Here is a 15,454-nt window from a genome sequence, read left to right as displayed (position 1 = left end):
CTCATGGACAATGGTCACCTGACTGCATTACCACCTGGGCAGTCAACAAATTACTACCATCTCTGGTGAAGGCGGGTGACCTGCCCCGCAAAGCATTAGATGCTACCTGAGTCCTATCCATGTTACTTCTTTTACTGTTTATAAGACATGCCTTTTGCTCCTCTACTCTGTATACCACTGAAGAGGATCACAGTCCGTGATCGAAATATATGGAATCTATTTATTTCATTTCTTCTTATCCAACACAGTGGGTTTTTGTTGAAACATACTTTTATACTTTTTATTACACATGACAGAAAATCTTGTTGCCATGTCCACCATATGCATATATACATATACCAAAGGGTTTTTTCCTCCTTACAAGAGAGGTAGCCAAAAAACAAAGGCATAAAAACCACTCCCACCCATTCCATCCCCAACATACTCCACTCCCCTCCACCCTCTTCCCTCACTCTTATCTTGGCACCTTCTGGATTATGGGTCATCCCTGTATCTTGCCCACTGCCCTGGGTCAGAAGCAGTGTTGCAAGACACAGCACATCCACAGCAAGGCTGCTTCATTAAATCAGCAACCCCCCTCTCCATGCCTTCATGCAGAAAAGGAGATGGGGAGAAATACCTTCAGACTGTGTCAATTTATTTCTCACACATACTCCCTCACCCCCATCCCCCATCCACTCTCCCTCATATACCCCAGTATCCATACACAACCTTTCTCCATTCACCCTTCTCTTTTGTCCTCTCCTGTCCTTCCTCAACAGGCATTTTCCTCTTCCCCAAAGCCCCTTGTACCCCATCCACCCATCTCATCCTAGGTCACCCCCTCATGTTCACTTCTTCCACCTCTACCTTCCATACCTCACTTACTAGTCTTTCTTCACTCATTCTTTCCATGTGTCCAAACCATCCCATATGCAAAAAAACAAATTTCCTTTCTTGTATTCCTTTAGGTCTACTACCACAACTTTGGTGAATTCATTTGCTATGTTCACACTCAGAATTGGCCTAGATGGTGTTTTTTTTATACTTAATACATATAAGGCACCTGGTCTGGATGGATTCCATGCAGAATGTCTGAAAAAAGGAGGTACAGTGATGGTGGACTGGCTGGTGAAGTTATTTAATGTTTGCTGGAGAGAGGGTAGAGTGCCGGAGGACTGGAGGAGTGCCTGTATAGTTCCACTTTACAAGGGAAAAGGGGACAAGTGTGAATGTAGTAGTTTCAGAGGGATTAGCTTGTTAAGTGTAGTTGGGAAGGCTTAAGGGAGGATTTTGATTGAGAGGACTAGGAGAGGAATAGAGGGAGTAATTGGTGAGGAACAGTTTGGATTTTGGACGGGTAGAGGTTGTGTAGATCAGATCTTTGTGGTAAGGCAAATATGTGAGAAAGCTATAGGAAAGGGCAAGGATGTTTTCTGGGCTTTTATGGATCTGGAAAAGGCTTACGATAGGGTAGACAGAAAGGCACTGTGGGAGGTTATGCAGATATACGGGATAGGAGTAAAGCTTCTAGGAGCTGTCAAGAGTTTTTATGAGAGTAGTAGAGCTTGTGTTAGGATTAGAAATGGAGAGAGTGAGTGGTTTGAGGTAAAGGTGGGACTTTGTCAAGGATGTGTTATGTCACCCTGGCTGTTCAACTTATACATGGATGGGGTAGTGCAAAAGGTAAATGCAAGGGTGGTGGGTCAGGGATTGGAGATGGTTAAGGAAAATGGAGAAAAGTGGGAGGTGAGCCAGCTGTTGTTTGCGGACGACACTGCGCTTGTGGCAGGATCGGAGGAGGGATTGAGGAAGTTGGTGGCAGAGTTTGGGAGAGTATGTGATAGAAGAAAGCTAAAGATAAATGTGGGTAAAAGTAAGGTGATGAGATGTACAAGGGGTGAAAGTGGCAGTAGACTGGAAGTGAGCATTAAGGGAGAGCGACTGGAGGAAGTGGATAGTTTTAGATACTTGGGTGCAAATGTGGCAGGAAAAGGTGGAGGTAGAATGTAGATTGAGAGAAGCGAGTAAATGCCTTGGTGGATTGAAGAGTGTAATGAGGAATAGACATTTGGGAATGGATGCTAAGAGGAGACTGTATGAAGGAGTGATTGTGCTAACAGCACTGTATGGGGCAGAAACATGAAATATAAGAGAGGAAGAGAGAAGGAGTTTGAATGTGTTTGAGATGAGGTGTCTGAGAAGTATGATGGGGGTTACTAGGCTAGATAGAGTGAGAAATGAGGAGGTGAGGAGGAGAACGGGTGTGGAAAGGGAGTTGGGAGATAGGGTTGATGAAAGAGTATTAGGATGGTTTGGACACATGGAAAGAATGAGTGAAGAAAGACTATTAATAGAGGTATGGAAGGCAGATGTGGAGGGAGTGAACATGAGGGGACGTCCTAGGATGAGGTGGATGGATGGGGTGAAGGGGGCTTTGGGGAAGAGGGGAATGTCTGTTGAGGAAGGACGGGAGAGGACAGAAGGTAGGGGTGAATGGAGAATGGTTGTATATGGAAAATGTTGTGATGCATGAGGTGGAATGGGCGGGGGGATGGGGGGTGAGGTAGTATGTGTGAGCAAAATTTGATGCAGACCGAAGGGATTTCTCCCCGTCTTCTCCTTTTATGCATGGGGGGACGGAGAGAGGGGGTCGCCGATTTAATGAACCGGCCTTGGTGTGGATATGCTGTGTTTTGCGACACTGCTTCTGACCCAGGGCAGTGGACAAGGTGCAGGGATGACCCATCATCCAGGAGGTGCTAAGATAAGAGGGAGGGTGGAGGGGTGTGGAGTGTATTCAGGGATGGATTGGGTGTGAATGATTTTATGCCTTTTCCTTTTTGGCTACCTCCCTTGTATGGGGGAAAAAGCCTTGGTATATGTATGTATGTATGTACATATCTCACTGCTATTTTGACACTTCTCCAACATATTCAAAGCATATTTTGTCCTTAATTCCAGCATCTTTTAACCACTTCAGTGCAACTCAAATTCTTGCACGTATCATTAGCTGCCCTATGTAATTTTTATCACACTACTCGCATTATACAATATAAAGTCACTGCTGTATTACTTGTTCTCTTTTACTCTGAGTAATAATAAACACAGAAAACATAATCAAACCAGTTCACAGAATCCTGAGCTAACCCGTGTACAACTACAAAATAATATTTTATGTAATCAAGACGCCAATGCCGTCATCCTCATGTACCCACTTGTGCATCATGACGCCTACATAGGTATCATCATACCGAAATGGTTAATAGCTCAATGAGTCTTGCATGTAGGGTGGCCAAATTGTTGTTGCAATTTTTCAAGTCTATCATCTGGGGTATTGGCTGCATAATATTGTGGGGTTAAAAGCTGCTCAGTAGCATGCAGCTGATACTTGATGGTGTATATGGGGCACCCCTACAGACCAGAGCCACATATTTTGTCTGTGATAGAGGAAATCACTTTTCATAGAGAAATGATATTTTGTTATACTGTGACTGCCCCTCTATTATGCTATCCCCCCACTCTTAATACTGTCCTGTACCGCTTCTCTTAATTTTCATTTTCTTATTTCGCCAAACCCTGTGATGGGGAAAAAGAAAACTGCCACCAAGTGTTCCCACATGAGTCATAAAAGAATAAAAAATGGGACAGGAATAGGACTAGGCATTCTTCTCCCTGTAGTTTTCCAACCAGAACCATAAGGTTTGGGTCCTTTAATGCGTGTGGATGTGGTACAGATGAGAGTTAAAGGGAAGATATAGGTATTATGTTTTTGAGAAGATGGATGCATTGGTATTAAGTGAAACTAAGTTGAAAGGGAGGGGTGAGTTTGAGTTTGGGAGTGTAGTTGGTAGGGTGTCAGGAGTGAAGAGAGGACAAGGGAGAGAAGGGGTGGCTATGCCAGTAAGTGAAGAGGTAGGTAAATGTGTGGTGGAGTGGAAGGAGGTTTCTTCAAAATAATGTGGATGAAAGAGAAATTGGGAAGGGAGATGTAGGTTTTTGTAAGTGCATATGGGCCGGGTAGTGAGAAGAGTGTAGAGGACAGGGAGGATTTTTGAATAGATTTAAATGAGTGCATAGAGGGTTTAGGGAGAATTTGTAATGTAGTGGTATTGGGAGACCTAAATGCTAAGGTAAGAAATAAACTAATTGATGGAGTGGTTGGGAAGTGTGGAGTTCCAGGAAAAAATCATAGTGGAGAATTGATGGTGGAGATGTGTCTAGAGAGTTGATGATAGCAAATACAATGTATAGGAAGAAAGTCAAACATAAGTGCACATGGGAGAGGGTGGATGGAAGGGTGGTAGAGCATTAATGGACTATATAGTGGTACATACATATACCAAAGGCTTTTTTCCCCCTTTAAAGGGAGGTAGACAAAAACAAACTGCATGAAATTCTCAGACAAAATAGTAGGAGGTTTAGATTTCATGCAAGAAGCTTCAAACAGTTGTGCTTCATCATACCCTGTAAAGAAGCTCAGTTTATGTAAAGTATGCACCATGAGTCTGGTTCCAAATTTCCTGTGTACATAAACAGCTCCTCCGAGTAGAATAGGAGACACAACTGTCCTTGGGCGCACTGCTTGTAGGACTGAATGAGCTATGGCAGTGCATACCTTGTTTTTGTTGTCAATATCTCCCTTTCCTCCTTTTTCAATGAAAGCATGAAAGGAAACAGGTACATTGTTTTTAACACCATTAAAGGGTCCTTCAGGAGAAGGCTAGTTGTAGGAGTTGTATACCTTTGACTTGATGTCCTACTTAATAATAGGTGCTGCAGTTCTAACAATCCTCAATTGCCCCTTCTTCCTCACTATGCAGTCTTTCACTATACCATGGATTACATAGCAATTTATCTCCTGATTTGCAAAAACATACTGTGGGTGTCTTTTTTTGGAGGGTGGTTATGATTTCACTTCCATACTTTTCCTGTAATTTGGTTGTCAGATAGCTTGCATTTATCTTGCAGGATTGGTTCTGATGCATCACATCTAGCAATTCCTGCAAAGTAAATTTACAGTCATCACTCTCTTCCATGTATGAACAAACTTTCTCCAAGCCAGTTACAATATCTTCATCATCAGCTTGCCCATGTTTGCCTGATGGATTTAAGTGCTGCTTTCTCACAGGGGGTGGGGGTGGAGTGGGGGACCTATGGTATCTAGTTTCTTCTGCTACCAAATACTTGACACCAACTACAATAATTTTTACCTTTTTGCCTCGGTCATCATTACAATCGTCGTCACATTACTGAACTACCTGCCGTCTATGGAGAAGTTTTTTACTTTTCTGTTTTTTCACAGCACTCTTCAAAACAAAATATACACTTTTTCTTGAAATAAAAATCAGTTTCTTTTGATCTTAGTGTCTGTTTAATAAGTGACCCTTTTTCCTCTTGGTCAGTTGTGTCTTTTCTGTTAACAGCTGTAATACTCTTCTCTAGTAAAGTCTTTTCTGCACTTTACATGTACTTGAACAGCTGATAAATTAACCTACTTTTGCCATTTATCATCTTTTCTTACTTGCTTGAACAAGTGTCGTCATACCTTTCTTAACACAGGTATTTTCACCTTCTATTAAGCGTTCTTCACAAAGTAGGCAATATTAATTTTGATCTGTGGTTCCCTCCATTTTTAAACCATAATCTGAAATGAAAAATAATATATAGAATAACCTTCTAGAAAAATAGTATAAAGCTAAAAAGAAAACAGCAAATGTCAGAGATAGCAAACCTATAGGAAGTGACCAAAATCACGTCAGCATCAGCACATTATTGAATGTGGTTAAAAAATTGTGAATATCTTTAAAATAATCACTCATAGCGAAAATATGTGTAGAGCATGTTTTGTAAAAAAATTAATTTTGAATAACAATTTATAAAACAGTTTTTTCATCAGATCAACCTTTTTCATGGAAAAAGCGAAAAGCTGAAATTTGGCAGCCATTTTCCAAGATGGTGGATGAAGCTCAGGGTGGACCAATGGGGAATTTAGATATGTTATTTCTAAGCATCTAAAGAAGTCATTCTCCAATTTTGAGCTTGTTATAGTTTTTTCATTAATTTTTTCTAATTTGACTGGACTAATTTGTAATATACTGCAATTTATTTTCATTCACAGGAGAAAACCAAAGCTGGAGGATTTGGCACATCTGCTGAGCAGCAAGAAAAGGAGAGAAAAAGAAAGAAAGATTTCTCATCCAAAGTTGTTGCAAAAATGAAAACGGAGCTGAAAATTCTTAGTCAAACATATCAGGTAGGGGAGCTTACCCGTGACTTTTGAAATTAGAATTTCTCTATTTTTTGTTGTAATGCCCAGTGATGATAAATCATCATCATCATCATTGGGCATTACAACAAATAGACTGAGTTCCCAGACCTGATCCAGAGATTAGTTAACAGCCCCAACATGTGGAGATGGGTTGGTGTGTACTTTTGCATTTGGGGTCTTATCAGTATCTGTTGGGAGGCTGGATTTTCTACTGGGTCGCCATAATTTTTCTGATGGCAGAGAATGGTTTGCAGGCAGGATACAGTAGCACCTTCAACATTAATTTATGACATCATAGTGTAGAGTTACTTATTTTGTTTTTATTTTTAATTTTATTTCTTTATTTTTCTTTGTTCATCTATTTGTTCACATGTTTATCATGAATAACAATTTATTCACCCCCCCACCCCCCAAGGAGGAGAGCGGGGATGGAATGGGAGTTGGGAGATAGGATTGATGGAGTATTGGGATGGTTTGGACACATGGAAAGAATGAGTGAAGAAAGATGTGTGGAAGGAGTGAACATGAGGGGATGACCAAGGATGAGATGAATGGATGGGGTGAAAGGGCATTGGGAAAGAGGGGAATGTCTGTTGAGGAAGGAAGGGAAAAGACTGAAGATAGGGGTGAATGGAGAATGGTTGTGTATGGATGATGCTGTGATGCATGGAAGGGAGTGGGTAGGGGATGGGTGGGTGAGAGAGTATGTGTGAATGATATTTTAACGCAGCCCAAAGGGATTTTTCCTGTCTTCTCTTTTTCTGCATGAGGGGATGAAGAGGTGGTTGCCACTTAAATGAATCTGCCTTGCTGTGGCTTGCTACATTGTTTCTGACCCATGGCAGTGGGCGAGATACACAGATGACCTGTTATCCAGGAGGAGCCAAGATAAAGGGAGGGAGGGGGTGAGTAGGAGTGGAGTATGTGGGGATGGAATGGGTGGGAGTGGGTTTCATGCCTTTGTTTTAGGCCACCCCACTTGTAAGGGGGAAGAGGCCATTGGTATATGTATTTATAATATATATATTTTTTTTCAGGATATGGTACAGTCCTTCCTACTTATGCTGACTCAGCATGAGGATGAAAACCTACATCTCTTGAGTACCCGGTTGGACTTCAATGAACACTACCATAAGCGGGATCACAGACTCAATCTTCGCATGACCTATCACCATAAGCGAAAGAGCATGGGTACCAGTTTGTGCCAGTAACTCAGAATCAAGAATATTAATCCAGCTCGTTTTCTTTTTTTAAGTGATGTCCATGCTGCCAGGTTAAAAGACTAGTCATTTCTGAATACTGTACTTCTTAATGTCTTTACAAATAACTGGTTACACACCTCATTGAATTGGATAAACGTATTTCCTGATATACCAGTTGTGGCAGTATGTGTATATGTGTGGCCAACAATCATGATCTCCTTCCTGAGAAATATTTGCTATTCTAAAACTTGTGTTTGTCTTTGTATACTGTACAGATGCTGGATTTAAAAACTTGTATATATCATCTGTGAGTGATAGACAGATTTGTGATTATTATCAGTAACTTGAGTTCTCACAGTGGACTGGAACAATTCCAAGAGACACTTGTGTCACGAGTGAAAATTTTCATGTGACAACAGTGATAGATCTTTGAAAGCATTACAATTTAATGGTACAAAATATTGCCTTCCCCTTCACCTCTATTTTCTTTACAGTCCTCTTGTAAATGACATCAGGGAGACACAATAACTGGCAGCTTTGGTGGTGGTGGTGGTGGTGCTGTCTGGCACAGTAGGGAAGGATTACTACCATCTTGGACAAGCTGTCATTAGGATCTGCATTTGTATTTTGTGGGAGACCGAATCGTGAAAGGTGCTCAATATTGATTACAGTGATAGGTTAAGTTGTGCACAGTGTATCTTGCATTACCATCCAGCGTGTGTGTGTGCATGTGTGTCCAAATGAACTGGGAAGGAAGGAAGGGTGCCTTTGTGTCATGGAAATTGCTGAATATACATATTTGCTTCAAAATTAGCAACATCATGAGTGCTTCCCCTCCACATAGGTTGCCACTTAGCACTCTAAAGAAAAGGTACCATAGGCATGTGCTCAGATATATCTAATTTTGTCATGAAATGTTGAAATTTCAGCCTTACATAAATGTTTCATTTTTATAGATGTTTTCCTACATCAGGTATTAATCCTTGCTCTCATATGTGTAACTCCAGGAGAAAAATACCCAGATCTTGGATTATACAATGTTGCAGTCATTTTAGTAGATCTGTACACTGGACTGGCGATGGTATCTACATGATGTGATCCTCTGAAATGAATGTCGGAATCAATTCCTTGCTTCCCATTTTCAGAATATATTAACATGCAATTCTGAGAGTTATGACATTTGGTCCCTTGCCCAGACACAAGGGTTCTGTCCATCAACCTCTTGAGTAATTCCTTCTTCATTTCACATAAAGAGAAAAGATAATTAGCAAATGCTCCTCTCCTGCTACTTTTATAAGCCATTGACATTGAAACAGTCTCATACTAACACAGAACAGTCCAAAAATTAATTTCAGAAATTTCTGTGGGGAACAGTCAATCAGTCTACTGTACCAGGTTGTTCTTGTAGGAGACCTATGTCACCTCAGGTAACCAGCATCAGCCTCTGACTTGGCCTACTTCATTCATATATATTTTGTGCTGCTGTCTGGGTAGGGTGAGAGTGAGGCGGTGCTCAGTATCTTCTCTCTGGTGATTGCATCTACAGCAAATTGAATCTGTAGTTCCATCCATATATCAAAGTTCTCTTTTTTCTCCTTACCAGGGAGGTACCCAAAGTCAAAAGGCATATACTTACACTCCCAGCCATTCCATTCCCACCCACCACCTTTTCCTCCCTCTCATCTTAGTTGTAGTTTGGCGGTGCCTCTTCAATGCTGGGTGGTGGTTTGAATTCAGTCATGCCACTGTGATTCATGATTTACAGATGAGTGAACTTTCAGTACGGCCAAGGTCTTTGGGAGACAATGAAGGCTCCAGGTCTTCTGCAAAAGAGACCAGGGCCAACAGATTGATCAAATTGATGGTAGTACTGAGCTTAGGGGGATGGCTTTTCTTGGAAAGCTTGCTTAGTGATTTAGGTGTTTACATGTTCTGGGGCACTGGTGGGAGGTTTTCATAAAGATCTGTTTAACGAGAAGTTGGAGTTGTATTTTGTTATGTCTGGGTATGCTTGTGTGATGCAGTTGGAAGGATGGGTGGAATCAAGGGCTTTTGTATGTAATCATGTTGCAGTAGGAACCTTGGCTTCTGAGTGTAGTTGGTCAGTTGGGGTAGTTTTGATGTATCTTATTAATAGTGCTTTGTTTTGTATTGTCTGCAGTATTTCTTTATTTTCTTAATAGCTGGGAACCAAGCTAGAGAGTGTAGGCATACAAAATGTAACAAGGAGGACCACTCCAGTAGCACACCTCTTACAAGTATCAGACAAGTGCTGGAGGGATCTAAATAAGCATCACCAGAAAGAATGGATATGGTAACAATAAACAAAGCATTTGTTAAGTTCCTTGACATATTCTATCAAGAAACATCATAGACAAAATATCCACAACATTGAAGAGAAATAGCCAACAAACGATCTAGTTTGCAGCCAGTTCAGAGTAATGCTCAAAACAACCAGATTTCTAAGATTAAAAGACTACATTTGAGTCCCTTAAGGGGCAATACTCTCACAAGCATTATTCATCATCCTCACAAGTGATCTTCCAACACCAGACCGAACACACATCAAACCATTAACCTATGCAGGTGACCTGATAATAATCCAGCACAGCAATTACAAAGTAACTGCTAACACCCAAACCTACTTAAACAAATTAGAACAATGGCCTAGAAATGAAAGAGTAGAGGCCTCTATTAAAAAATAATTAACAACTACTCACTCCAGACAACCATAAATCAGAGATATTTAATAGTAAGATTGTATGGTTAAACACTTCCACTGGAATAAAACCACACTCTTAGGTTCTGACTCCTCATTCCCTTTCAGTTTTGTTTCACACTGTGGTAGCACATCTGTCTTTCTTTCACCAATACACTACCAGTCTCTACCCTTTTAATCTCATCAGTACCACATCATCCACATACATTTAATGATTCAGTTACTCAGGTTGACATCCTCCTCCCAGATCCTTAATTGCATCAACTTTTTGTTGGACAAATGTACAAGGTGGGAGATTCTTAGTCTTCTTTGTCTGTCCCATGCATGGTATCATTGTGTTGATAATCTTCTCTTTTACTTGAGGAGGATCAGAGAAGGAAGATGTAGAATCAGAGAAGTGGTGAGGAATAGATGCAAGGGGACAGCATGGTGGAGAGTGGTTATAAATGGATGAGGAAATAATGTGGCCCAAAGGGTTTGCCTACCCTATATATTTCTCAAGTGGATGGTGGGGAGGAGGGGAGATCACCATATAATGAAGTAACAAGGTAAACCACCTTCAGCTATCATGCCCTGGTGTGGTGTTCTGTCTTGCTGCACTGCCTCTGACTTGAGCAGTGTAATAGAAGACAGAGATGACCTTTTGTCAATGAGGAACTAAGATGGGATGACTGGATGTGTTGCATGGATATGCAGTGAATGTAGAGTAGGTTTATGCTTTGACCTGGCCAACCCCATGATAAGAGTGTAAGGGCCCTTTTGTGTAAGTGTGTATGTGTATATATATATATATATATATATATATATATATACACACATAATGTAATTGCAATACCTTCCGTGTACTGAGGTATAGTCTGCTTAGTTCCGTGCCATCAATACTTTAGGGATTACAGTGGCTTTAGTGGCACTCTAGTAGACCTGGAGTGATTCTTTATGTTTGGAGACAAGTCTCGGCTCATTTGAATGCTGAATCACATTTTAACTTTAACGTTTCCCTCATTTCTAATGTTCTTGAATCTCCCGCACTACTACTTGGGCATTACCTATTCTATTTTCATGTCTATGTGGTAGGAAGACAAGGATGACTCTTCATCCACAAAGAGCCAAGATGAAGGGGAAATGGGTGACTGATAGGAGTGGGATGGATTAGGATGGGTGCATGCCTTGGCTGGCTGCTGGCCTTATAAAGGGGAAGAAGCCTATATGTATATGAATAAATAGTGGCATGTTGAAATACTCCCACCTTATTTCCATGTGTATCATAAAAGTCATCTAAATCGGATGAAGTGAGATGATGGAAGTCCTGTTTCTGCATTTTTCTCCCATGAAGACTTGAGACATGCCACTATTACATTAAACTTGGATAAATGTAAGCTATAAAGTTGAACCTTTGGAGTAAACAGATGCTGAGAGCAAGGTGTTTTTATATATATACATATAAATATATATATATATATATATATATATATGTGGTGCCAAGATATGAGGGAGAGTGGAGGGGAGTGGAGTGTTTTAGGGATGGAGTGGGTGTGAATGGTTTTTATGCCTCTTTCTTTTTGGCTACCTCCCTTGTAAGGGGGGGAAAAGCCTTTGGTATATGTATGTATATATATGTATATATATATGTATATATACATATGTGTATGTACATGTATGTATGTGTATATATATATATATATATATATATATATATATATATATATATATAATAGCTTACCAGTTTGTGCTTATATAAACTCCTAAGCAGCCTTGCTGTGGATGTGCTGTGTCTTGCTACATTGCTTCTGACCCAGGGCAGCAGCCGAGATGCAGAGATGACCTGTCATCCAAGAGGAGCCAAGATAAGAGGGAGGGAGGGGGTAAATGGGAGTAGAGTATGTGGGGATAGAATGGGTGGGAGTGGATTTTATGCCTTTGTTTTTTGCTACCTCCCTTGAAGGGGGAAAAAGCCATTGATATATGTATGTTTGTATATATTTTTAGTAGTAGTTCAAGCTGGCACAAATCATTTGTTCTGTCAAGAATTGGTATTGGCAGAACTGGTGTTCCCAATGCATTGCACTAAACCTTGTTTGTGGCTTTTATCTCCCAACATTTTATATATGTGTATAAACATGTGATATATTTAGAAATTTCCAGCAATTTCCTTCTTTTTCTCTTACTCCTGTTAGTCCTTTCTAATTGTCTTTCATTTACCGAATTTCAGCCTTGCAATTTGTCCTTTATTTCATTTTTCCTCTCATTAATTGATATCTGGGACTGGTGAGGGTTACTTGTACAAGGCTGTCCTGTGATAGAAACATTACAAAGGACTACAAAGGAGGAGCATGCCTACAGGAGACCTTTTGGTCCATAACTAGGTCAGATGCAGAAAAAATTATAATAATGATAAATGAATGAATAAATAGATAATAATGATAATGATGTAAATAATAATAGATAGGTGAAGTTAAATAATAAGCAGGTAAATAGTAAATAATAATAAATGGACCGATAAATAATGATAAATGATAAACAAATAATAATAAACAGACAATAACAAACAGTATGAAATAAATGACAGGCATTACAGCATCTTGCTTAGGTATTTATGCAAATGAATCTTAAAGCTCCAAACTGAACTACTTTGCATTACCTCTGAGGAAGTTTATTCCATTCATTAACTACATGGTTGGCGAAGTAGTTTCCACTCACTTCCAAATTAAATCTATTTCTTAACAGTTTGAGACAATTATTTCTTGTCTGAAAATTGTGAAAATTTTGTCACATGATGTTGTCAATTCCCTTTAGACTTGTATCAAGTTGCCTCTGAGTCTACGCTTTTTTAGGAAAAACATTCATATGTTTTAGTCGACTTTCGTATGATTCACCTTTGATAATTGGAATTAGTTTTGTGGCTCACTGTTGCACTTTTTCCAATCTGTCAATGTCTTTAATGAGATTTGGTGACCATACGGAAACAGCATATTCCAAATGAGGACGAACTAACAATTTATATAGCTTGTTAATGAGGGATGGCCTTTTGAAGTTAAAAGATCACTCAATCGGTCCTAGAATCGTATTTGCTTTCTTGGAGACTGAAATACACTGCTTAGATGATTTGAGATCATTACTGATATTTACGTCGAGATCCTTTGCACTATCCACTTTTGTTAACGAATTTCCAAATAACTTTTAATCATACTGTTATTTTTACCTGTGTGCATAACCTTGCATTTACTGCTGTTTTTCTTTAAACCCTGTCAGTTTTTTAACCTCCATTTCTGACACTCGGTCATTGGATTATGCTCAAAATCTTTGATCAGCTTTAAGTGTATTTCCTCCAACTACAAACATAAAGGAAGGAGACAGCCAGTGACCTGTTGTCTCTTGCTACTTTCACCTAGTGACAAAGACACAGTCCCACATTAATACAATACAGGTATCAATCCAAAAAAAATTCCCACAGGTCTGGAAACCATTGACAGATGGTGTGGGGCTGTAGATTTCCAGATAGTGAAACATGAGGCAACAATTGATTGATTAATCTATACCTCATCCATTTAATTTACCTTTTCTCCATCTCATATATCCTTCATTTCTTATCCTCCCACGTCACCAATTCTTTCTTTAACTACAATTTGAGTTGTGGTTTGAGTTTTGAGTTGTGGTTTGAGTTATTAAAACCCCTTTATGGTAAATATGCCAAAGAGTTCAGGGTATATATAGGGATGGAGTTAACCCTCTTTTCTTCCTGTTGAGCGTGTTTGCTATGATCATGAAAGTTGTCACATCATTCAGATGGTGTTGTTGTGGAAAGTAGACCAGTGATGTGAAATGATATACTGTATCATTCCATATAATTCATTAAATTCATGCCAGTTTTTGTTTGCTACTTGCTATGGTATTAAAGTTCACTGTGAAAGGACTGGGCATGTGAAGAATGCCTTTATCTGAGCAGTGACATCATTGTGATGCATTGTATATTTGTTTGACCCAAATATTTTTAATCACATCAGTTAGTCTTTATGGGCTTTCACATTTGCCATATTGAATTGCCCTTGTATTCTCTAGTGCATTGGTTCTCAAACCTTTACAACCACCAGAACCTATTTGCATGTGCTGTTATTCAGTGGAATCCCCCCCACACACACACACAAGAAATAAAGTGATATAGTACCCAACATCACAATTCTTACATTTTTTGATATGATGAATATACAACTTTTTGCTACAGATCCCCTGAATCCTTTTCACAGAACTTTTGAGGACTAATGCTCTAGAGGATGGGTGTATTTTTTTTTTGTCTTTTCTTTTAATATGTACATATATAACTATTGTATTTTTGTGTTCTACATAGTTATAAAATTACTGTTATGCCATTATTGTGTTTTATATTCCTTAATTATGGTGTGGTGGAAAGAATACTGCCACCAAATCTTCCCACTTGAATTGTAAGAGGTGACAAAAACGGGACAGGGATTAGGACTAGGCATCCTTCTCACTGTAGTCCCACAGGGACACTCCTAAGAAAAGTAAAGGCATTAGAGGATCTAGGAGATTTCCAACCAGTACCCTAAGATTTGGGTCTTTTAATGTGCGTGGGTGTGGTACAGATGAAAGTATAACATAAGAGTGAAGGAGACTGCAAGAGACCATAAGGCCTACACTAGGCAGCTCCGTATCCATCACCACCTGTCGTCCCCATCCATAAATTTGTCTAATTGTTTCTTAAAACAACTGATAGTTTCAGCGCTTACAACATGGTTACTAAGTCTATTCCATTCGTCAACAACCCTATTAGTAAGCCAATTCTTGCCTATTTCCTTTTTAAGTCTAAATTTGTCCAGCTTATATCCATTACTGCGAGTCCTGCCCTGTTGTTTTAATATGATGACTTTGTTTGCATCACCCTTGTTAAAGCATTTGATCCACTTGAACATCTCTATTAGATCACCCTGTACCTCTGGGTCTTTTCAGAGAGTGTAAGTTAAGGTGCTCAGATGAGAGGAAGGGTGGGAAAGGTGTGGAGTGTATTTAGGGATGAAATGGGTGGGAGTGTTTTTATGCCTTTCCCTTTTTGGCTACCTCCCTTGGAAGGGGGAAAAGGCCTTGGTATATGTATGTATGTATGTAAGTTAAGGTGCCTAAGCCTCTCTTTGAAAGGCAAATTTCAGAGTCTATGTATCATTTTGGTCATTCTTTTCTGTACTGATTCTAGTGAATTGATGTCCATTCTGTAGGACGGAGACCAAAACTGTACCGCATAGTCAAGGATGGGTCTAACTATTGCTAGATAGA

The 15,454-nt window shown here is 39.7% G+C and overlaps 1 protein-coding gene across 2 annotated transcripts in view; it reads left to right on the top strand.

Moving 5' to 3' along the window:
* The window catches only part of LOC143018981 (gamma-tubulin complex component 3-like), a 91,217-nt gene extending 76,682 nt beyond the window's left edge, over positions 1-14,535 (top strand). The window contains exons 16-18 of one of the 2 annotated variants that reach the window (XM_076174662.1): positions 6,101-6,235; positions 7,288-7,441; positions 7,947-14,535. In XM_076174662.1, the coding sequence (XP_076030777.1) occupies positions 6,101-6,235; positions 7,288-7,441; positions 7,947-7,957 (300 nt within the window). In that variant the 3' untranslated portion in view covers positions 7,958-14,535. Of the gene's footprint in view, positions 1-6,100; positions 6,236-7,287 lie in introns of both variants that reach the window. The other variant, XM_076174661.1, reaches the window with a different exon arrangement.
* The last annotated feature ends 919 nt before the right edge of the window (positions 14,536-15,454 follow it).

This window comes from Oratosquilla oratoria, chromosome 36 (genome assembly GCF_046742065.1).
Source record: "Oratosquilla oratoria isolate Oo_2021 chromosome 36, ASM4674206v1, whole genome shotgun sequence".
NCBI classification, from domain to species: Eukaryota; Metazoa; Arthropoda; class Malacostraca; order Stomatopoda; family Squillidae; genus Oratosquilla; species Oratosquilla oratoria.
Note: the sequence above shows the minus strand (reverse complement) of the source record. Positions and strands in the feature narration are given on the sequence as shown.